The 26,579-nt window shown below is 33.2% G+C and overlaps 1 protein-coding gene across 1 annotated transcript in view; it reads left to right on the forward strand.

Annotated features, from left to right (window-relative positions):
- Window positions 1-1,037: 1,037 nt before the first annotated feature.
- LOC143917703 (uncharacterized) overlaps window positions 1,038-26,579 on the forward strand; it is a 44,514-nt gene continuing 18,972 nt past the window's right edge. The window contains exon 1 of the mRNA XM_077439283.1: window positions 1,038-1,163. Within this exon, the coding sequence (XP_077295409.1) occupies window positions 1,038-1,163 (126 nt within the window). The remainder of the gene's footprint in view (window positions 1,164-26,579) is intronic.

Here is a 26,579-nt window from a genome sequence, read left to right on the forward strand (position 1 = left end):
GAAGTGGCAGTTTACTCTTGTTCGATTTGTCTTCCACTATTTTTTTCGACCCCTTAAACATGTGTGGTCTTCACGAAAAAATTCAAGTATAATTCTTGTATCAATGTGATTAAAATAAAAAAAAATCACTAAATTTAATAATCCGGAAGTGGGATTTTTTCCCTTCCGGAAGCATCCGGAAGGAAGGTCAAAAATGTTGTCGCCTGGATCCTGACCACACCCCTGAACGTATTAAGCTGAAAATTTATATTTATATTCTTTATGTACTAACTTAGATTTGGTAACGTTTTGGTCAGAATTCGTAAACCGGAAGTAGTATTTTTTTTAAAAACAATATTTCATTATTTTTTCATTATTTTATTTTGACCTTTTAAATTATTTTAAGCATCTTGATATTTATTGTGTATAATAGAGATAGTGATTTTAAGTAAAAATAAAAAATAAAACCATCAAATTTTTTTTATTTAGCACTACACCACTGCATATGATATTTTCATTTGTAGATATTCGTCTACAATAATGTAACGTGGAGGTGTATGTGGATGATTTTCCGAGCTCGAAATGAAAGACGCAGCATTGGTTGAGGAGTTAGTTTATTGTTCTTGATCCGTCAGCCTGCCAACTCCGAATGAATGTACGGACCAAAACCACTTAATATTATAATATAATATTAATATATCCATCCTGTACTCTCCGCACTCCGGTCGATGGACCACGAGATCTCCAATTCAAGGTCATTGGTTATTGTACATAACGCGAAATCAGGTGATCAGCGATTGTAAACCAGTGGTCGACGAGCACTGGTTACCTAATATATACGTTAAATTAATATTTATATATGTACATATGTACATATGTAAGTATATGTGTATAAAAATATTTAATCAAAATTTAGAAAACTTAATTTGTATGCACGTATAACAGTTAGCGGTGGTCAAAAAACTAGATTTAACAATTAGGAAAAGCTGGAAAATGGTGAAGTGTAGACTAGTGTGTAATATAGGTGACGTGTTCGTTGTAAAGTTTGTTCCGAGTAGATGGGAAAACCATGCAAACGTGCAGACAAATGGGGGTCGGCAACTTTGTTAAAGCTCCGTGGAAATCCATCCGTCATGGCTGCAGCCGAACAAGACCCTCGACTATGGGATCTTGTTCAGGCCGAGGTCTCCAATTCAAGGTCCGAATTTGTTCACGTCACGTCCAACAATTATTAAGCGAGTTTCGACAACCCACAAAAAACCACCTACAACTACGTACCAATGAGCGAGTGCAATAAATTTGATATGGAATTATGTATAGGTACATATATAAAAGCAGCTATTTGATTTTTTTAAAATGCTTTTAATTATTAAAAAAATATGTTCTCAATACATCTTCTATCTTTTTTAATAGTTACTGATCTACTGATCATTTTCTATTTAACAATTTTGTTTTTTTTGTTAGTAATTATAATATTATCTTATTTTAATGTTAATGTACAGTATAATAGGATAAAAGGTCAAAAACCTATTTACAATTTTTATAAATGCTTATAATACATAATGATTAATTGAAGACTCTCTTTAGATACACAGATTACCTAAACACAATCTGTGTTTATACCTGAAGGGTAAAGACATTTTGTTTTAATCACTGAGACTCTTCACAAATGTGTTAGTATGGTTATCTGTCATAGAATCTACTGGTTAGTTTGTTAGTTATGTCTGTGAATGACGGAATATTATTTGTGGCATGCAATTTTTTCAGGTACATACATACATGGGTGTGTTAAAAATATTTTTAGTGATTTTATTTGGAGCTTGACATGGTTAGTATGGTTTTGTGACAGTTATTCCTTACAGGTGAAGCATAACTTAATATTGGTAATATGCGCACGCGATATAATTTTATTACATTTTTAGTTGATAACTATGGCAATTAAATATTGGGTACATTTAGGATATACCAAGTATCGCCTTATGACATCCCATTCTTTTATCGAACGTTACTTATATATATTCTATTACTGATTGCCATTTCAGACTTTCTCCAGAGGGGATTTTCTGATCTGAACATGACATGCTTTCTTACACTATAGAAGATCGCGTCTGTTTTGGTTTGATTAATTTGAATTTTTCACTTGGTGAAGTGTTCGATCATTATTGTGAATGCAATTTCAATATTTTTACGAATAGTGTCTGGTTTGGTGCTACAAGCGGAAACAAGCGGTATTATCTGCGTATAGAACTACGTGACAGTTTTTTTTAGAGTAGGTGTGTCATCTATATATATATATATATATACATACATATATTGAAGAGTGGGCCAAGCGAACTCCCCTGCGGAACGCCAGCTGCAATGAAATAACTAACTAATAAATAATAAACGAATTGAGTAGTTTGGTATTTTATTAATAATGAGCTTATAGATGATTCCAACCGTGTTGAAAGCCGTTTCTATGTCAAGATATACATACTATGACATACAAACCAAGCAGCTATGACATGTGGCTAATATAGGGTAATAGTTGAACGGCATTTCGTGAAAATTTGATTTTTTATTCATCTGAATGTATCGAGGCTGTAATTCATCGGCATAAAATCTTCGAAAAATGGTGCGTTAACGTTGTCGTTATTTCGTTTTATTTTGCGAAGCGCGCTCTATATATTTTTCAAACGGCATTTGGCGAGGGCGGCAAATGATGGCGTTGCGAATTTTTCGCTACTGATAAATAACGATCGACGCGTTATTGCAACAATATTTTAAAAATAAATTGCCGCGGTTAACAGTTATCTGAACGTTATTGTGGATAACGGCGACCGAGTCCGTCGCCCGTATTTCATTAATTATAAAACATATTCTGGTGATTTATCTGCGTCGCGCGTACGCACGAGGGCACCCTGCGCGTTGAAGGGATTTCGCAAATAAATAAAATTCGCCACGGACAGGACCCACTGGAAAATTCGCACACGTTCCGAACGAGTGTCGCATTTGAATTTTTAAAATTTTCGGAATCTCACGCAAATCAGTAGGATTGGTCATGTGAATTCCCGAACTTTGAAATATTGAGAATTGGAAATGGGAAATCTGATTTCACAATGAAAAATTATGAATTTTGGCATGATTTTATGATGAGATATGTAATGATATATGGTGCAATATGTAAAAATCTATGTATTAAATCCATAGATGTGTTAGGGATCAATTAATTAATTAACTAATTGTTAATTTCTTGTTCTTCAGCTTCTCGAAATACAACGATTTATGTAATAAACATGCTGCAATATTTGTAATCAATTGTCTAGGAAGTTCTCCTAATTGTCATTGGGGTCTACCTGTCAGGTCTTCTTGGATAATATATAATGGTCGGTCCCTCAATTTTGATTATCGTGATCTCCATGAGCCGTCGTTGGTTGGTCAGGGGTGTGTTCGGCGACGAGTCTTCTCCTCTCCTCCCTAGATTCGGCTTTTCGAAGGGCAGTGACTACAGAGCAGCCTAGAGCCTTCTTGACCTGTTCAGTTCATCGAGTAGGAGATCTTCCTCTTCCTCTCCTCGGTGGCAACAACCATGACAAGTTTCTCCAGGTTGCCATCATCCCTTCTCGCCACGTGTCCAAAGAATTGCAGAACTCGACTCAGACATATCGTGGATAGGCGGTCTTTCACCCGAAGCTCCTTCAGGATTGAGATATTGGTGCGTTTAGCTGTCCAGGGGATCCTCAGTCTTTACCGTCCAGGTAAATATGTTATAAATCTGTTCCTGGATAAAATATTTTATAAATCTGGTCTATCTAAAATAAAATAATAAAATAAAAAAATTATATTTATTTTGATTACAATTTTTCCTACATTTTGTTTTATCGGGATGATTTTATATAGTTTGCTCTAGATACGAGAATGATTTTAGCATATTCTGCTTCTAAATTATAGGGACACCTGATGAGTGAAAAATTCAAGACGTCAGATCTTCTTTTACTGGAATTCATGCTCGATAGTATTTAGTATGCGAGCGCTTTTTGTCTTGAGGTGTCAAGTGCGCCTTAATTCTTTGGCTTTTATCATTGTCTCTTGTAGGTAGTTAGCAAGTTAGCCTCTTTTGCAGTTTATGGCCTCATTTGTGATCCGGGGGCGGGCTTGGGAGGCGTGTGACTCCAGTTATCTATCGCCGGTCGGGTCGTTTTTACGGTCTCCAAAGGCGAATGGCGAGAAGCTGTCTGCTTTTACGGCCCACCCTTCCCGCCATTGCTAACGGAGGTGATAATGAAACGAGTAATGTCTGCATTACAATGTTGTTCACAAATATTCCGGTCGGAATGTCGCAACAAGTATTTTTACGGCCTTGTTATATTGGCTGCTTCTCTCTATACTTTGTTGCTCCTCTTTCACCACATGCTAGTCCTCTTTGCCTTGGAATGGTTGTATCTTGTATGTATGAACATACATACATACATACATAGTTTCTTTCATGTAACGTCTTAGCTTAATGCGCTGCATCGTTGTTGTCGTATGAATACATGATATTTTTTGAATAGTCTGAAAACTTTATCGTCTCGTTAGAAAGTTTCAATGGTTAAAATTTTAAAACTATCATGACCCGGTATTCGCCATAGCTTTGAATACTGTTGGTACATATAAGGATTTAATTAGGACAGTGGTTTCCAAACTTATTGCTACTAGGCCTCCCCTATGAAAAAAAATCTAGCCTTGGTGCCTCTCCCTCCCTCTTTATGTCATGAAATAATACAAAAACATTTTTAAATTATAAAAATGTATGAATAAAAAAAATACAAATAAAATTGACAGAATAAAATTCTTCTTCCAATTGTATTATCAGTAAGTGTTATTTGTCACTGTTTCTCATATGATTCGCTGAATATTAATTCAACCATGTCAATAGCTCGTATTGTATTTTGCGATTTTGTTAGAAACTTTGTACGATGCTAGCAATGCATTTGATGGAACGTATGTAAACTATTTTCTATATTGTAAACTGATCCAATCTATATTGTAAACTGATCCAATTTTCTTTAGAAACATTCTATGGCTTACCAACGTGTTCAGAATGCATAGTTTTAAGGTGTCGTTTTAATTTACTTGGTCTCATATTATCTGCAGCCAAAATTTTAATATAAAGCTAGCACAGTGATCTTTCCAAGCTACCTATGTATATAAGTAATAGTACTAGTTAATCGTATTTTTTTGTCTTCATATTTTTACTTCCTTGTTCCCTGTCACTGATATTGTTACTATATTTACTTGTATTACCGTTAGTATATTCATTTTTGGTGGGTATTTTCTTGAAAAAAGTAAAATATAACGTGCCGTTTCAGGAACGGATTTTAATGTTATGTTTTAAAAGTTTATTTATAAGTATATATTGTTTTATTTATTATGCTATGTTATAAATTAACTTCTCGCGCCTCTTTTTGTACTGCTTCGCAGTTTGGGAATCGTTGATAAACGATCAATTTTAAAATTTTAATAGCTCAATACAGTTTGGAACGCGACTATTTTTTTTCTTAAAAGAATTCCGTCAAGTCACAATTTCCAGACGCTATCAGTCAAGGTATTTTCTATTAAATGTAATATAATTTGTACATATTGCGATGTTAATTCAGCGGGTGGTGATTGATAAAACGATAACGTGGATTTAATTTAACGATACTGTTGAAAAGTTTTACTCAAAGGTTTATCTATGATCGGTCAAGAAATTAGATAAACGGAAAGCCGAGACCTCATTATGCAATTGAAAAGATACGAATTCACCGAAAGAACGTTGAAATTTTACGTTGAAAGGAAATTCTTTGACAAAAATAATTAAAGACGCGGAAGAAAAATGGAAAGAAAGGAGACAGGAAGGAGGTTTTCGCGGGTCGCCGTACCGGAGCACAAATTATGAAATATTTTGTAAGGGCACGAAGGAAATGAAGATAACGCGACGAGGAAATATTCAGGAAATCCATTCAGAGGGTCCCTGTTTACCTTCTCTCCCCCTACCCTGCCTCTCACCAATTTGATCTTTTAATCTGCTAATTGCGGAACGACTGCGAAAATGTCTTGTAATTTTCGAAAAGCCGACATCGAGATTAAGACGTGTCGTTATGGCCAAATACCGAATAATATCGTTACGGGTAAGAATTGTTCGAGAGATTTCTTCTTCAGAGAAATCGCGCTTAAAATTCGTCACGTAAATAAGGGAATTTTGTCGGTTTAAATTGAGATTTGGCAACGTTTACGCGGCGCGTTCCAGCTTTTCTCAATTCCAAAGATTGGACGGGAATATCCAATGGAAAGACTTTAAATATTATACATTTAATATGATTCGATGAATGTACATAAAATACGGTATTCAATTTTCGATTGTATTATTATTTTCGATAATGTTTTTAGTATTAAGGTCTGTTGTTATTTCAATAGACTATGGAAAAAATGCTATGATAAAATCACAGCAATGAAACATTATTTTATACTAGTTGTTTAACCCGGCTTCGCTCAGTATTTGTAATATAAACAGCTTAAAAATGGCGAATGTAATTGTAAATATTCATTTGTTTTTTTATTAAATTTATTTGAATCGAAAAAAATATAATATTCTATCAATTGAATTGTCATAAAAAAACTTTATCTTGTTTACGAAGTTCCCAACCAAAGATACAAACTTACAAAGTCTTTTTCGAAATTATATATTAGATATACATATTTACATTTTTTGATATATTTAATGGTGCCGTGCCATTAAGGAATTGTTCCAAAGAGACACATATGGTATTAAACTTGTAAATTATTATTAATTTGAAAACATATTCAAGTAGTGATGAAAATTGACTTTGAGTCACAAATATTCAAGTCCGACTAGCAGCACTGTAGAAATATTCGGAATAAATTATTTTCAGTCGAGGTCAACCTAGGGCTCGAGCCTGAGAACCTCTCGGTGGTTAACAATAACAAAACCACCGAGCTATACTGCTGGCTATGTATAATATGTGTGTACATACATATGTACATACATTAAGCCGGAACGAAAATCGCGAATTTTGGATTTTTATTTATTTATTTACAAATGCTACAAAAAAAGAAAATTAATTATTATTATATTATCTTATTATTATATATTAATTAAAAAAACAAATATAAAATATAAAACAAATATAAAAATACAAAATGTAAAAATACAAAATTGTAAAAACATGAAATATGAAAATATAAAAATATGAAAAATAAAAATATATTAGCCAGCAGCATAGCTCGGACGTTAAAGCTTCTGCTTACCGTCAAGAAGGTGCCGGGTTCTATCCCTGAATGAAAATGAATTTTTCAGAGTATGCTGTTGGTCAGACCTGGATTTGTGACTCCAGGTTGATCGTTTCCTATCAGAGTTTGCCAATTTTCTCTGATTTCATTGTTGAAACGGTTCCCGGAAAAAAAAATTGGCTAAAAATCCTTCCTACCTACTATGTCACCACTATTTGAAATTTGATGGATGTACAATAAGAATTTATGTACAATTCATAGATGTCTCGTTAATTTGCGAGTTTTTTCAGTGTCTCGCAATTCAACGAATTATAATAAAAAATGCTGCATTTGTATTTGTAATTGGCCAGGAAGGCGCATTGGGATTTTCCTGTAAGGCCTTCCTGGTATATATGTAAAATAAAAAAAAAAATAAAAATAAAAAATAAAATATAAAAATACAATTTATCGATGGACATAGAGGAAAATTTTCATGGGAACATTAAATGAAAAAAGTCAGTGATTTTAAACAATGTCTTGTGCCATCAACCGATAGATTTATCTCATAATAGTTTTGATTTTTTACTATTTAAAAAAAAATCGCTAGAATGTTATTTTCAGAAAGCCTTTGTTTTTCATATTCTGTGATTATTTTGAAAATAAAATTCGTTGAGAGCTTCCTTGTATGTATGTATCTATAATCTGAACACAAAAATTTCATGTAATGTAAGGAGGTCAAAATGATCTATTTTGTCGTAATACCTACATTAAAAATGTTTATTAAAAATTAGAAGGTTTTAGTTAAGCCACCATTTAAATTCTAATACTTTAGTATGTACATATGTATGTATCTCTTTTATCACATCTTTCTTATGTATTGATAGGTTTGTAATATTTTTTATTTTATTTCAATCGAACATATATACTCGCCTTTGTAGATTAATCAAAAGCCACGAGTGTAGCAATACAGATACAATATAATAATATAAATAATACAAGCTTTTTTTACAATGCGAATTCATACAAACATCCACAGTGACATATATGGAGAATTTTTTGCATCATTTTATTATAGAAATTGGCGAACCTCAAGACGCTGAATAGCTTGAGATTTGCAAGACAGATTGGAAAGAAAATGCCAATTTACAGAAACCGTTTCAATGAAAATTAGAAAAATTGGCAAACTCTGAAAGGAAACAATCGACCTGGAGTCACAAACCAAGATCTGGCCAACAGCTACTAGTGAGAATCGAACCGTGATAATTCCGCTGCAAAGCATAATATGCTAACCATTAGTCTGTTGGTTATGTATATGTGTAATTTGACTTCAAAATATTAACCATGATATCACAAAACACTTTTCAAGTTTCGTAAAACAGTGATTAATTAAAGTGAGTTTATTTAAAAATGTATCTCTAAAAAAGGTTCTTTGTTTTAATATCTTATATAAATAAAATAAAATTTGAATGGATTTTTGTTGAAAATATATTTGAATAAGTTTACGTAATAAAAAAAACAAATGATGCGCATTTATCGAACGATTTTTTCAACACAACATTAGTTGACTGTGTTTTTTTTATTTTAATTGTTATCAAAATTATTATATTACATTAATATCTCAAACAAACGCTCAGTCATGTTTGCCAGAATTCTGGCCATCAAAATCTTGGAAAATCTTCACACTACAATACCAGGTCAGTACTATCGACATTTGACATTTTCGTACAGAGTATAAAAACATACATAGATATGCATTTCAATTTGTAAAAGTTTGTTGCATTGACGGACTGCCAGGGGGTGGGGGGTGAAGAGGAAAGTATCTAAACCGGTCACATCGCAGTTATCTATACTCATCCTGTATAAGCAACGAAAGCTGTTAAGTAAGTAAAAAAATACAATTATATTCAATTTATACACAAAAGTACTTCTGGTTAAAATGATAAGTAAACAATTCCAACAATAACCCAAACTAGTTAAGCAAATAGAACAGACACATCTCCCACATCCAATTAAACTTAGCATTTTGCTGAGCTGCCTTACGACAACTTTGTTAACAATAATTCTTGCTAATGGATTGAATGTTTTTGGCGCTTTTCCTCCACTTCACACATATGTATAACCCCCACACAAACATACGATTATATATGTACATATATTGCATGATAACGAGGTCGTTGGTAATGTTTTATTTAGCGCAAAACGGGTGTAATTAAAGCGGAAGGGTATCGTTTACGCCCAGTATCCGAGCTTAACGAGGTACGACACCAGTTCGGGCATAATTTAAGATGCATCTGGAGAATAATGAGGGGGCGCAGTGTTAATTTATGCATCTGGCGGGCATCCCTCACCAGGTTTTACCCCCTTACCCACTCAGAACGGTAATAATTTCCGCAAATGGAATTGCATTCGAATCTGCCGCCATTTCCCGCCGGGCCGGATGCCATTACGGACAACTTTCGCAGGAAACATACCAACCCTGTCTCTCTCCACATATACGTCCACACACGTGGGTTCTACTCCACTCACATCCACGTCATGAACTCGTTTGTCTCTATGTGCATCCCGAAAGATGTATCTGCGTTTAAATTGTCTAAATGTATATATATGTATGTGAAATGTGCACGACGAATGAGTCGTTAGTGTAGACTAGCCCCCTTTGCGAGGAAGTGTGCAAAGGATTGAGTTGCACAGTTCGTCGTGAGAAGGGTGTGAGTGTCTGGAATATTGGAACGATCGTGTTCTAAGTAGGGATTTGTATTAAAGTAGATGGTTTGATATATGTTTTTATGATCCATAACAGAACTACACATTTAATGTTTATTTTTAATAATTTCTATACAATATTTGTTATTTATTTATCTTTAAGTTTAGACCATGCGTCATTACAGGAGTCCCTAATGCTCCACAATGGTCGAAAATATACAGAGAGATGAGAAAAATATATATATATATATATATGTATGTTCATGAACACATACACGAACAATAGGTTTTAATTTAAGTTGTAAAAGTCTTCAAATAGTTTGCCACTAGGTGTCGCATGAAACTTTTAGCTCTCAAAAATTTTGAGCTGTCAGAATACCAATTATTTAAAATGGGAAATTACAAAGTTGCTATAATACATACTCTATTCCACTGATTTTTTCATGAATACACTAGTTCGTTTGTCAATTTCATCTTATGTGTTCAGTATAACTGGCCAAATTGGTTCGTGTATGAACAAACTAGTATGTTTACGAATATTTAAATTTTGATTAAATTATTAATGGAAAAATTAGCCGGCATATTAGTGTCTCTTGTAAGGTTTCTGATATTTGTCATAGTTAGAAACGTCATGATAGATCCATATATCAAAATAAAAATCTCTCGATTTGTTTTTTGAACATTTTTTTTGGCCCAATGCAATTTTGGGATCATACACACTGACAAAAAAAAAACTAAACATCCTCGTCACATATTATGTCTTAACAATGTATGTATATATAAAAAAAATCGTGATTCTAGTGAAAGATTCATTTTTATTTTAATAATAGATATATGATGTCTTTGAAAGACAGCGATGCATACAATTGAGAACGCCAAACCTAAACCTAAATGTGAATAAAATCTATAACAGTTGGCAAGCAAGTTGATAAGATAAGCATACAAATTTTAGAAACTATACAATATCTCAAAAAATGTTACGTTAATCTCAATTATTGTATTTGTACTTCGTACTTAAGTGCTTAATTTTTAATAAATTGAAATCCTTTATTTAGACAATAGCAATTTGAATCAAATCTTACTCAATGAATTTGAAGCCCTGACGTACATTGTTGTGCATAAAATGAATTATTAAGCCAAAAAAGCATGTTATTAATTAGTAAAAGGAACGTACTGTCTGTAATGATATACAAAAACATATTCAACACTCAAAAGGACTCATTATTTTTACGTTTTATATAGGGGTAGGGGGTGGGGGGGGAGTTCATTAAGTTCGAATGACGGGACATTCTCGTGTTACGTTTCAGCTATTCTCCTTTTGCGTCTACCTATATGAATACATTTTCAGAAATATTACTACGGATAATTGAATCTGCTTAATCGAGTTATATAATTTATTAATCGAGTATTTTATTATAATTGAAATTCTGACTCGACAAGATACTTTTTTCTTTCGCTTACCTCCACCATCACCCCTTTTATTTTCCGTTCTTTCGCTTGGATTCGAGGCGTCTTTCTTTTATTTTGTATTTTTATTAAAATATGCAAAACGATCTTGCTGACGGCAAAGGCAAAAGTTCCTTGCGACTCTCCGAGAACTTAATTCATTATCGGTGTTAATTGGGCGAACGGAAAACCCACCGCTCAGAGGTTAAATAATAATAATAATAATAATTATTAGAACGATGATGATGGTAAAAAACGATGGTTGAACCCGTTTAAACCGCCTAGCCTGCGGAACAAAAAGGGACAAAATTGGTGTGGATCCGTCGGATTTAGAGATGGGGGAGAGGTTTCCGGAGAAACCTGGTGGTTTGGTGACGAGGGGATCCCCCGGTTCGTAAAACTTTGGGACGGTTTTACAGTCTTCAAGATTCATAGCTTCCTTTCACGAGTTTATATTATTATATAATATGATAATTCGACGTGGTTGAACCGACGAAAAATGAATAACTCCCAGCGCTTAGACATTCAAATTTACGCGACATTTAAACTTTTCACGTCACGTGCATTTTTTTTGAAGATTACTCCTGCACTTGCTTTCCATCAATCAAGATGTTATATTTAATCTTAGAATAAATTAATAAAAAGCCAGCAGTATGGCTCGGTCGTTGCGTTTCTGCTTAGCACCGAGAAGTTACCGGGTTCGATCCCGTGCTTATCTTTAATGTTGATGGTCAGAATCGGATATTTGTGACTCCAAGTTGATCGTTTCTTGTCAGAGTTTTCCAATTTATCTAATATCATTGTTGAAATGGTTCTTCCGACAAATTGGCAAAAATCATCCTACCCGCTATGTCACAAATATCTGTTTATGTACAATATGTAAAAAATTATGTATGTACAAGTCTAAATCCATATATGTATATCTCTATGGATTAATTAATTAATGAATTGTTAATTTCTTGTTCTTCAGCCTCACGAAATACAGTGATTTATGTACCTATGATAAAAATGCTGCAATGTTTGTAATTAATTGTCTAGGAAGACGCATTGGGGACTACTGCTAGGCCTTCCTGGTATATAAAAAATAAAAAAAAAAAATATAGAGGAGATCAAATGAGAATATAAAACATTGTGCTTGAGATTAGAAGATAATACTTATTATTTTAATGAGGTTAACAATTTGGATGATTAACATATGAGCCGTTGTGTTTGATAGTGTAAAAGTCCAATTTTCAGTTCTAAAAAAATTGCTCTGTTTGACACAATTTAAAAATTGCTATCACTTTTAATTCGATATGCTAGAATCTCGGAAATGCCACCAGTATTTTTAAATATTGTTAAACGCAAAATATTATATTTAATATTTTGCGAGATATTTCTTGAAACGAAGAAAAGTGTACTGATGCCACATTCAATTATAACGGCTCATATGTATGTACATATATGTTTGTGATGAATGCATTGAATTCCACTGTATTATATCTGTATTAACTAATGTTCGTATTGGCTTACCTAGTCAAAGGAATATATCTACATACATAAAGGATGAAGTTGCAGTATTGTACACGGCAGGTAAATGTGTAGGACGTGCACACAATGGAGTATGATTTAGGCATGTTTGCACGTGAGCACCGCTTTAAGGTTATTATGTAACTTGGAAGATTGTTCCCGTTTGCGGTACATGAAAGGTAGATTTCATCTGGACGAAGAAGATCGTGTAATTCTAGCGTTGAAACTCTTCGTTCGCCTCTCGGATAGAGCTAAGCTGAATTTGAGTATATTGTACTTTACATTGAGAATTCACGATTGTATAATAGTTGCCTCAAATTGATATTCGGAATATCCGTAGTTACATAGTTTTGTGAACAGTATAAAACTGCTAATTATGTGAAATATACATTTTTGTCTTAAATTTTCATGTAGTAGTTTTAATAGAGTAAAGGACTAGATTATGTATGTAGTAATAATAATAGGGAAATAAATCCGCATTGGCACAGAGTACTGATAAATGCTTCAAGCGCGAAAAAAAAGGAGGAACAAGAAAGTTTTGTTGCTTACGATCGCGGAAAATTTAAGTTTTCCCGGCAGCCGCCTCAGAGGAAACTTTCCTTTACGCTTTTTTTTTATATCCTAGTTTCGAATGTTTGAGATACACTCAAGCGCCCGAATTTGCGACGTTATCGTCCGACACGAGTGATGTGAAAAAAAAATAAAAAACGCGTTTTACGACCCCGTAAAATAATAGTTTGAAATGTGCCCACGCTTTTTTTAATATATGTACAGTGAAAAATTTCATATTCGCCGAACGCCACGTAAGATATAATGTTTAATAATTTCGCGACCAACTAAAATTGTAATAAATGCATGGGCATTACTTTTTCTTATTTTTTTTAATAAAAAAGATGGCTTTCCCGCAAATTAATTTCAAGCCACGGATATTAATATTACATAATAACAAAATGAAAATGGGTCGCGCCCGAGTAAAAAAAAAAGAGAATCTTCCCTCTGGGAAAGGGAAATCTGGCTAGCGCTCGTGAAATAGGGGAGGAGTATATATAATTTTTTTTTTGTTTTCTTCGAAGGAAGCGTCTCAGATTGTTCAATTGCATTAAGAGTATGCTTCAAAAAATTTTAGATTAAAATATTTCCACCCAACTTTTTGAGTTGAGGGAAACAACAGTTCGTACACAATGTAAATACATGTGTATGTATGTATATATACAGTATAAGAATGAATTTGTTTCGAAATTGACAATATACATACATACTATTGTGTTTATTTCGGGCAATTTTCTGAAGATGTATTTATGTACTATACTGAAAGAAAAAGGCGTTACGATGTTGAAAAGGCTCGGTAGACACAATTTCGAGGGATGAAACGGAATTTACATTTTATGAAGTTTTCGTTATTCGATAGCTTTCCAATAAACTGTTAGTTGTTTGAAGGACGAAGCCAGCTGCCGCTTCCTTTTAACGAGCTCTTTGATATTCCTTATAGATTTTCCTTTACTTATGTATATTTAATACTACATCTATAAGCGTATATTGAGTGAAATAGATCGAAACGGTTCAATTTGATCAACGTCAATATTTTTACAATACCGGTCATTAAAAATGCAACAAAATACTTAACCAAACTATGAATTTATAAATAAAAAGTATAGCTTGAAATGTTGACCATGTGATGATTTTGAATATGGTACATATGTACATATGTACATTTGTAGGTTAATTAGGCTGAAGTAAAAATCATAAATTTTGGATTTTCATCGAAGGACCTAGTGGAATATTTTTCTAGTAAAGAAACGTTGAATGAAAAATCATCGATATCCTGTGCCTTTTAAACAATATCCTGTGCCCCCAACCAATTTGAAAAATTAGGTATCAAATATCAATATCTCTTTTTTTGAGAATAGAAAATAGACGCCTAAAATTCCACTATTGAAGTTTATTTGGGTTGATTATCATACGTTTTGAATGATAAATGAGAATTCAAAGTCGTGTTCGCAATGGTTCTTTTTTAAAAAATCGTCATTTTTTTCGTGTTCCCTTTTCCCCTTCATTTTTTATATTTTTAAAATAAAAGGGGTTGTGAGCTTTTTTTGAGTATATAATTTTAATCTGAAAAAATAAGGAATTTAATAAAATGAAAAGGGGTCAAAATGCCCTAAACAGGTCACCAAAATAGGTCATTTTCGCCTACTTATATTTTGTAAAACCCATAAATATTTTGGGTATTTTTTGTATTCAAATTAAAGTATATATATATCCAAGAAAGCACCCAATGACGTAGACTTTCAAAATAATAAAGTAAAAATTACGATTTTTAACACAAACGAACAAACAAACAAGACATACAAACCTTCATACGAGTACGTCGCACTTTGTATGGGGACTTTTGAGAGAAACGGCAACTTTGAATTATATTTAATAAGTGAAAACTCGTTTATAATTGACCAAAATTAACCACAATAAGTAAAAATTAAGTGTTTAATTTTTTTTAAATACTCCAAAAATTTAAACTATTAGTTGGAGGCATAGGGCATTATATAAAAACAATGAAACTTTTTATTTAACGTTCCTTTGATTTGATGAAGGTCTTCTACTAGATCCACTAGATCCATTGATGAAAACTAGAAATTCCTATTTTTCGCTCCAGCCTAATAGTTATGATTTAATATTTTCTAGTTAATCTAAATAATTTTATCTCAATGTAAAAAATTCGAGAAAATGATAAAATGATAGTTTGAATGATCAATAAATTGTTTCTGTTTGTCAGTTGACAAATCTTCTCATTTTGTTTTTACTGTGGCTTGGATTTGCAAAAACGTTGACCCGAACCGTAATATGGGTCGGATTTTGCGATTTGCGTGTCGCGCACTATAGCTGTCAGTATTGACTGAGCGAATTAAGGGTTAATCCGCAGTCAGAGGGTTGTCACGCGGACGAGGGTCATGACGTCATAATGCCCTTTGCCGGCCCTCGACGTTAATTCGAGAGCCGCGTCACATATTTTTTTCTCCTGCAGGGATTCCTCGGTGCGAATGCGTATCTCGGCCATATTTCAATCGAAAATTAATTAAATCGTCGAATTAAATTTTATCAGTTGTCGGAACAAAAGGAATTGCGGTGTTTTTTTTTTTTTTTTTGGTGCGTGTCGGTCGTTTTTCCCGCTCGGAACAAAGTGAGACGTAATGAAAAGTGAGACGTCTCGACGCATTAGAGGAATAATTGGCGGTTGAGTGTTTTCCCGCGTTTTTACCGAGAAAAATAGCTTATTTATTACGCGGGCGGAGTGGGTAGGAAGCGGAAATTACTTTATAGGGCTAGGAAGTTCCCTTAGCGCCCACCGGCGTCAGCTCGGAAGGAAGCTGAAAAAAAAAAACGGCCGCATTATTTATTACCGAACCCGTAGAGTTCCCGATTTCCTCGGAAAATGACGAAAAGGGGAGCCGAAAAAGAAGAAGTAGGAAAAATACAACTAAATCGGTATAAGAGGTGTGGTCAAAAAATACCGCGAATCCATGTATTACATACATATGTACGGCTCCCAGAAGAATGCACCGAATTGCACTGAATAGTGGCGCAGTTTCGAGAAATCCTAATTTTCAAAGACGTTCAATGATGACTTACGCAATAAAATTCCACAAAAAAGGGCTAGCATCCTCGGATGGCATACAAATAACCCTTGACGCTTTTTAGTTTTTCTCGAGTATCTTTGAAAGTTTGGATGTCTCGAGAGTGCGGCTCTCTTGAGTGCATTTATCCGATCACCCAATATGTACAAACATTCCAATACCTGAGGTGAATAAGGCTTACTTTAATAACTTTAATACTTGAATAACTTCGACAATTTGTAGTAGGACTAATTGTAAAAAATAATTCTTATATCAAAGTTCGTTCTATGATGTATTATATGTATATTTCCAAAATATAAATAAAAACAAAATTTGCAATTATTTAAGTTTTAATCAAGTTTTTCAAAAAATCAAATATATATACGTTTATTTTACATATTTATATACCAGGAAGGCCTAACAGGTGAACCCCAATGATATACAATAATAAACAACTTATGGAATAATTTTTACAGACCGCCATTGAGACATCTTTGGATAAATTTGCATTTTTGCAGCATTTTATAAATCAGTAAAATTTCGAAACGCGTATCAATGAAAATCAGATAAATTGGCAAACTCTGATAGGAAGCGATCGACCTGGTTTCGCATCGGGCGGGATTGAACCCATGACCACTTGGTTTGAAAGTATTAGATGCTAAAAACGAATCTATTTATATATTACTAGTGGTTTTCGCCGGCTTCGCTCGGTATTTGTAATATAAGCCGCTTAAACATGGCTAATCTAATAGTAAACATTTGATTAAATTTATTTAAAAAATTTATTTTATTGAAATTTATTGGAATATTCAATTGTTTTTTTTATTAAATTGAATGTCATGGATTCTACGAACTAAGCGAACAAACATACATACATACATACATACAAAGTCTCTTTCGAAATTATATATTAGATGTACAAATTTGAAATCATATTCAATCTGACAGTGGTGACAAATATGTACATATAGGGCAGGTACTAGATTTGTGAAGAGCCGCTTTAGCATTTGAGGAATTGGTTAACTATGTATGTGCATATGTACATATGTTCGGAAACTATCGGCTTGGAAATAAAAATATCACGAATCAGTAGCACCGCAGAAATACTTCGAATCATATATGTAACATATGATTACTTTCAATTGAGGTCTCACCAGGGCTCGAACTCAGGACTTATCAGTCGCTAGAAACATTCATGTGTCCATAGCAATATCACTTTTCTTCTGACACAATTTTTGCAGTTATTTTTCTTTTATTTTAAAAGACTTTTGTTCACTCTCTGGTTAATCTCATGGTATTAACTTTTATTTTGAGTGTAGATGGTTTTTGGAATGGAAACTTTTTTCTATTACTCACATGCCCGATTAAAACCAAGCAATTCGGCGTCTACATTGTACCTATTATCAGATGATGTTTTTATTACTATTTTTTAGTCAGCTTCCAAAAGTAATGTGATTAAATATATTTTTTTTACCTTCATCTCTACATATTTTCTTGTGATACTCATATTCACTGTATTTTTTGAACAGACTTCGTGTATAGAGTGGGGGGGGGGGGGGGGGGCGGTCGGTGTATGGTGAACATGTTCGGAAGCGATATTTTACAGTTTGACAAGCGCTGACATATTTCGGGGGGCGAGCGTGTGCTCGAGCAAGGGATGAAAAGCCGGTGAAAAATTGATATTGTCAATGCACAATACGTATTCGATTGCCGCCAGAAATTTAATATATTCTAACGCACTGCTGCTTATGTTATCTATTATTGCGTATTATATTCCGCATTCGCGTTCTCTAGTGTTGTATGATTCGGAGGCCTGCGATTCTAAAAGTTTGCGAATACAATCGTCAAAATTTATGTAGACTTTCATGATATTTTTATATTGAAAAAAAAAAAATCAGATTTAAAATTAAATATCGCGCGTTGAAAAAGTGTCGATGAAGTTTCCAACAGTGGCAACAAACAAAAGATCAAAGTGAAAAAATGGTATTTTATCAGTTTAGAGGGCGGCCGATGGGAGGAAACAGGGCTGCGTGATCTGACTGTTGAACAAGACACACACACACATCCATGCATCGTATTTTATAAACGTATATAGAACTAGGGAAAATCCAGGAGGAGTTCTTGCAGGAGAGAAACCCACCCACTGGCCCGAAATGCTGAAATTCGAGATCGGTCGGTTCGCTTGAAGCAACCCGGATTTACGTGACTGCGCCGAAATTAAAATTGCGAGTCCATTTGCGACGGAAACAAAAAAAAAAGAAAGAAAAACTCCTATAATCGCAGAAGTCCACTAAACGTATTCATTTAAAAATATAATGAAAATTGTCGAAGATCGCATAAAACACGATGCGCATGGCAATCATCATTAAATTTCTCTCATTTTTCGAAAAGTAAAAAAAAAAGATAATTTTTAATGTTGTAAAATAAACGCACTTCTCTCTATAAGAAAAGCGTTCCCTTTAAAAGGGGAAATTACGGATAATTTAATTTTGCTCTCGTTGAGAGACGAAAATCGCATTACGTCGTCGCTTCATCGCCGGATAAATCACTTAAATTTCCATCTTCGATGATAAATGAATTCAAAGCGATATATTTTTTTTTGAATCGATTCCCAATTTGGATACTTTTATGAACTTAAAAAATGTCTATTTTGTAAACGCTTTTAATGCAATGCAATTTTACATTCAAAGCATTTAATATACATCAATGGATATATGTACATTGGATTATAATATGTATGTATCTATTATAAGTATATCACATATATGTACATATGTACATATGTTTGAAATTAATTCGAATCTAAAAGAATGTAATACGTAAAGTTTATTGTTCGTTAAGGTATGGTCACAAAAGGTCTAATTTTTATGCATTGTAATAGTAACTGATTCAGCGATTATTACATAGCTATTTTATAAATGTGTTAGGGCGAGTATTTATAATATTGAACTTGGAGAAAAAAAAGCTTATTAACCAATTAAATAAATAGTGTAATAACATTATTTACTGATAGTCGTTGAGAGTCTTCAACATATACCTTTAATTTAAAAACAAAAAATTAAGAATTTTATGAAATGTAAAGAGGCCAAAATGATGTTGAAGTAAAACATGACACCAAAATAACTCATTAACCTTTTTTTTCGTTTATGACGGCTCAAACCATTGTCTAGGGTGGATATTTAATTTTGCTATCGATACATTTAACAATTAACAAACAAACGCCTTTGCGTCATGAATTGAAGGATACATTCATCACTCGAAGATTGCTTTGAGTATACATTTGATGCATTTCTTGCATAATGCAAAAAAAGGTTCTAATTTTTTTTGTATGGTCACGAGAAGCTACGCAATAAATTAAGGAGTAATGGGTGCGTATAAAAAAAGCATCTGGTAGATAAGGGTGCTATCAAAAAAAAAAATAATTGTGAAAGTTGGTAAATAAAAACGTCAATGTCAATGAAGATGAACTCTGGAAGTTATTATATGTAGTTTTCTGAATTGGTCACTATTCTTTGTTAAATTAAAGTAATAATGAATTGCACGTTTCTAACTTTGTAGTATCGTTATGTTTACTAATTTTTATCATTCCAAGCTTCTAAATTAACTTTCCTTTTCCGGTAAGGTGTTGGGCTTCCATCTTCTCGTGGTCCTTACCGAATAATACTTTTACTTTAAAGTATTACATCTTTAAAAGTACTGACAAAGATGAGCCTTCTGGCATGTAGCGTTTTTGACCTTCATGTAAGTAGAGTCGAAATTAATTATGTAAAAATGCATGTATTGTTACAGAGTCATCGTTTATAGTTAATTAATTATGATTAATTTTTTTCAAGAATGAGTGTAGTTTTCAATACATAATCACACACTCTTTAACATATGTATACATATACTTGTGAAGAGTCTCAGTAATTGCATCAAGATGTCTATATCTTACAGTAAATATTTCTGGTCTACGAAGCATCAATAAAGACGACACATTCTCTGTCAATTTTTCCAATTTCGGATACTTAGGCCATGCAAAAAAGCAGTAGCAATTTAAAGGTGTAGTGTGGAAGGAAGGGAGGCAGTGGAGGTGTGGTACAGGGTGAGCTTTGGTGCCGTCAAGTGTTAGCTCACCGCGCTCGGTAATGGATGTGCCATTAGAGCGTCACGTCTACCCGACCGTAATTTATGACATATTTACTCATTAAGCCCCATCCACCCCTCGCCATTCCCTCTCCTGCCCTACGAAATTATTATCTTCAGAGCTGCGACAGACACACTGCTTTCCATTAACGAATCGTAATACCCAGAGGCGTATGCAGCAGTGCGCGAGAGCTCCGAGAAAATTTCCAGAAGGCTATCGGACTCCGAGCTCGCAAGGACTGGTTTGTGCTAATTTACGAATGTTCAGAACTCAGATTCGTTCAGGATTCAGAGTTAGATTATAGGATTTAGAAGCAGGTTATACGAATACCATGTGAACGACCGAACGAACACACGAATAATACAAGTATGTATTTTATACAGACATGTAGGTATGTCGGTCAAAGTTTTGTACTGAATTTCTCTAGGATTCCAAAATTTGGTTTGTTGAGGACGATACTACGTTTTATAAATATTTGTTTTAGAATTTCAACTATCGGAAGAGTCCTTGAAATGTGTACTCTATGAATGTTTTCAGTTATTTTTACTTTATCTACCTACATATATGTACGTATGTAGTTACAATTGATACATTCGAACTCGGGATTTTGTGTGTTAGTATGTGTCGATGTGTATTTTGGGGATTTTTTGTACACCGTTAGTCCTATCGAATTGAAACTTAGTATCGGTTACCGAATTGCTTATCGGTACGACGTAAATTTTAAGTTGACCGGAAGTGGTTCCTCCCCTTATAAGGGTCCTTTTTTAAGTTTCTGGACCACACAATTTTTTCCACACCACTGAACGTATCAAGATGAAAATTTATATTTGTGTAACGTGGGGATGAAGTGGGTGGCTTTGACTGAACAGGGAAAGACCAGCAGAGATGGGAGTCCAAAGGAAACGACAGTTCTCAGAGGAAGCTGTGGTCCGACTCGACTTCCGAAGGAAAAGGGCGCTCCTTTTATACTCGAGAAAGTAGCTGTACTTTCTCCCACTCCCCAGCATCCGAGGGCGGGGGTAGTTTCCCCCCCCACTCCTTCGGCTGCGGGGGCGTACGTTACATTGGTTTTTTTTTATGTACCAGCTTAGATTTGAAAAGGTTTTGATTAGAATTCGCAAACCAGAAGTAGTATTTTTTTAAAAAACATATTTCATTATTTTATTTTGACCTTTTAAATTATTTCTTTCTTCTTGATATTTTATATTTATAATATTTATAGTGATGTTAAGTAATAAAAAGATTTTGAAAAAAATCCGACAGCCGAAAGTAGAACTTTGGTCTTGTGTAAGTTTCCCTACATTTGCATAGGAGCTATTCTGTAATGTCACTATGGCAAAATTGTTAATAAATATATGTATGAACATTAAATTAATCCAGTACACAAATAATCATGGAAAAATAAAGAGGATCATAAACCTAGAATACTGGGTAGGTTATGAATATTATAATGATAATGAAAAACATTAACACATGTTCGTATTTTACTCAATTGAATATGACATAACATTAAACATTAAACATTTATTTATTTAAAGTTTGGACCATTGTAGCATTACAGGAATTCCTAATGCACCGCAATGGTCAAAAATATAACAGAAAAAAAAGAAACAAAATAATAACTAAAGAAATTAGACATAAGAAAAACAAAACATATATATACACAAACAAATAATAATAATAATAACAATTTAATGGTGGAGAATAATTAATCCATTAGAATGATACCATAGTTTTGTACATATTTTAAGTCTCCCATAATTTTTTTATAATTTTATCTCACGCCAAACTACGTAAGACCTCCTGTTGGGTTATAAATATAATATTACAATTATTAATTACTGTCACCTGTACAGTACAGTATGAATATTTGTCACACTGGGCTATTGCTATTCGCAGTGTATTTAGTTAAGTCTCGTGACGTGACGTCATGTCTTAACGATATCGCTTTCAGCAACATTGTTTCTCTAACTGAGAGAGATATTGTCGCAAATTTGAAAGGTTTCCTCTATATTGTGTGCAATTATTGCATTGGCGGCGTGCCATTACAAATGTCCGAGTCGACTAGTTTATTGTTGTTATTCAGACCGGGTAAAAACTTGGGTTAATTTGGCTTCCGCCATTACTCGCCCCTTCGGTAATTATTTCTCTACTGGTTCGTTCACTTCTCTCTCTCTCTCTCTTTCTCTCTTTCTAAATATTACTTCATTTCGAACGGACGCAATATTATTATTTGCTCATTGCTTTTGCCCGCGAGTAATTATTTCTTCTCATAGCTGATTTATTATGCTGCGGTTGCACGGATACGCTTAATATACAATTTGGATATCGTTTTATTACTTTGTTATAGCTAAAGTTGTATTCATTTATTTCGAGCAAGAATGTGAATATAATTTAATATGTGTATAATTTAATTTCGTTTGATTTTTAATGGAATAAAGTATGTGTTATACAACTACGCATGTATTATATTTATAAATATACTAGCTGAACCCGGCATGCATGGCGATGCTACAATAACGCATGCAATTCCCGTTCCCGTTCCCGTTCCCATTCCTGTTCTCGTTCCCGTTCCCACTTGTCAGAAAAACGTAGGCAGCGAACAAATTTGAAATTATTCAATTATTTGTTTATTTTACCCTAAAAACATTTGAAATTATTGCGTTGCAATGCCACTCATTCCCGTTTTTCCCGTTTCCGTTCCAGTTTTTGGCCAATTTTTTTCATAGTAAGCTTTCCGGTCACGCATACAATATTTTAAAAACATTGATTTTTATATATGTACATATATAGAAGATATATGTATGTATGTACATATAAAAAAATTATCTTGTTTTTTCGTTTGTTCGATATTCAAACGGTATGTATGGATAAATTAAATGATAGATGCCTGTATTGAAAGTATGCCTAGCTTGAATAGGGATTTTATAAGCCAAAGGGTTGGGTTACTAAACGGTGTTACTAAATAATTTTAATGGTTTTTCTATCATAAATTTGTAATTTCATTTCAATTGTCATTTTTTTCTTATTAAAAATAATAAATTTCTGAAAAAAGTGCTATCCTTTTTGTCACATCTCTGTACATTTATATACAAGTTCTGCTTTTTAATTTATTTTTACAATCACGACTATCATATAAAAATTAATATGTATATATATATTTTAAAATATAAATCACTTTTTCGCTTATTAACTTTCGATATAGGAATGAATTACAACATATGAGCCTTTATGTTGTAATTCTGAAGTCCAATTTTCAGTTCCAAAAACACTATTTCTGTTAAACTTTATTTTCAAATCACTTATTTGATATGTCCAGAATTTCTGAAAATCAGAAAAAAATGTATTACAGGCCCCAAGTATTTTCAAATAATATTATCATTGACGCAAAACATTATATTTCACGTTTTGGGAGATATTTCTCGAAATACAGAAAAGCGGACTTACGCCACTTTCAAATATAACGGCTCATATTATTGCGGAGTGATTTCGATTCTCTAAATGATTGAGCTACGGATGATCATCTCCCTCCCGTTTATCATTAATAAGTGCCATAGACTCCTATTGTAGGTTCCGTCTACTACTCTTCTTTAATTACGTTTTATGTCGAGAATATAAAGCTAAGGACTTGGAAATTACTTTTTTAAATAAGTGGTCTTTCAACCTTCAAGTCAATAATCTTTGCTCAAGGGCTTATATGACGCTGGATTTTGTAATAAGAAAATAAGGCACTTTCGAAAACGTTTGTGTGATACATTTGTTGTACATACAATGTTAGTGTGTAGTTTTCTTAAGAATGGTTCGATCATTTGATATCCCAGTCAAACTTATTGCTTTCTGAAGTTGGAAAGAGTTCAAAGAAAACTTATTCGTTACTTTATATGTAAATATGTATGTCTGCCAGTGCATTTGTCTTAGATTTAAATGACAGTAAGAAGGTATTAAACAATTTTTTTTTTATTATTTTTATTCAAGATTAAATCTTGGATTTTTCCAAGTTCGTTCATATTATTTGCACACATAAAAAAATGGTTTAATATTTTTCTCCTCGAAATATTATAATCCTATTAATGTCAGACAATACATAAATTCGATCTATTTATTTATTCGATCTTTTAAAATATGCAAAATTGTTTTTCAATTAGATATTGAATGATAAAATTAAAAGAAAACCCATCAAAAAACATGTCATATTCCATATGTTTTCAAATTGCTCCAAGCTTAGATTATTGAAAGGTATATTAAAAATAAGTGTTTTTAACTTTACGAAGCACTACACATTACAATGAAGTTTTATTTGTCGAGTTACACTTGGACTGGTTCGTAGAGCCAATTTGAATTTTAATTGATTTTAGCGAATGTTTCAGCGGTTTCACGCCATAGTGTAATTTTACAACACACCCTCGAAACAAAGTAACATTATACGATGAGGGATGGCACCGTAACGCGGTTGGTATTTATTACTTGTGCCTAGAGGCTTCGTGTGCTCCATATTGAGACTGAGGCTCTATGCTTAATCTATAGGTATACTATATGCCTATCTGCTACCGTCTGGTGGAGCTTTCCTCAGGTGAAGTTTAACGACACGCCGTACTATTCTGCTAAACTTTAATTAATTCATAGTGATAAGAACGTGGAAGTATCCGAAGGCGTCTTGGTGCACCCACCTCTCCCTCGCACCGGAAAAACTTTTTCATTAACGTTCGAAGCCGTGATGCGAATTTTTATCGGTTACGTTTTAAACTTTTTTTAATAAAGTCATGAGGTAGTTTTAATTTTAAATTTTTTTGCGCTACTTAAGTTAGAAAAAAATTCTAAATTGCATTTAGTTTCCAACCTTTCAAAGTTCAATAGATATAGTGTGAGTATTAAATGCGATGCTCTCATTGATAAAAATATGTATGGACTAAATAAGGCGAATCATAGATTTTCATTGAGGCACTTAGTGGAAAACTTGAGTCGTATCAAAAGAACAAATGTCCTGTGCCTCAAAAAAATTTATTTCGAAAATTTTTGCGAAAAAGGAGGAAGGAACCAATCTCAAAAAATATTATATATACATGAAAAATACTTCATATGTCTATTTTTTGAGAGTAGTACTTTCAAAGTTATTAAATTGTAAATAAACAGTTGAAAATCATCTATTTCAGTTTAAATATGTCATTTATGATTAGTTTTGACTGATTGACGAGAATTCAAAGTTGTCATTCCGCGCGAAAGATATCATACAAAGCGAAAGAAATTTCAGAAAATGAGAGTTATTGAGAGCTTCTTTGGGTATAAACTTTAATTTGAAAACAAAAAATATCCAGAAAATTCACAAATCTTATGAATTGTAAGGAGGATAAAATGACCCGTTTTAACGTAAAACATGACATTGGGTCAAAATATGACATTTTGTATACGTATTGTCACGTTCCAATGAAAGATTAATACCTTTTTAAAACTACTTGGTAACCTTACCAAGATATTCGAAAAACGATTGATTTAATTATGGAACGGAGAATTTAAATGAGTTACGTAAATAGAACTATTTCACTTTAATTTTGCTTCAATATTTAACTTTGTTCTGCTGCTGATGTGTTGACCGTCACTTGCGGAGTCGATATTAATGACTACCACTCTCAGAGTCTTGATGGTGATGACTGTCACTCTCGGAGTCGATGGTGACTGACTAATGTGATCTATATAAGTGATTTTTTATCTTTTGGGTTGGGAAAATTCCGGCATTCCTGGGTTAGGTGAATTCCGACACTCCTGTCTTATCTGAATATCCCATTACAGGAATTTTAATAGACTTGTTACTCACGTATGAATGTGAGAAAGTTAATTCGATTATTGTGGGAACTACATTGATAAGCGAGGTACATAACAATATGTACATATGTATATGTATATTATATGCATTAAATTTGTTGCATGATATTACGCATGTATGTTGCATAATATATGACTTTGGTGTCTCCATTCATTAAATT

This window comes from Arctopsyche grandis, chromosome 10, assembly GCF_051622035.1.
Source record: "Arctopsyche grandis isolate Sample6627 chromosome 10, ASM5162203v2, whole genome shotgun sequence".
Lineage (NCBI taxonomy): Eukaryota > Metazoa > Arthropoda > Insecta > Trichoptera > Hydropsychidae > Arctopsyche > Arctopsyche grandis.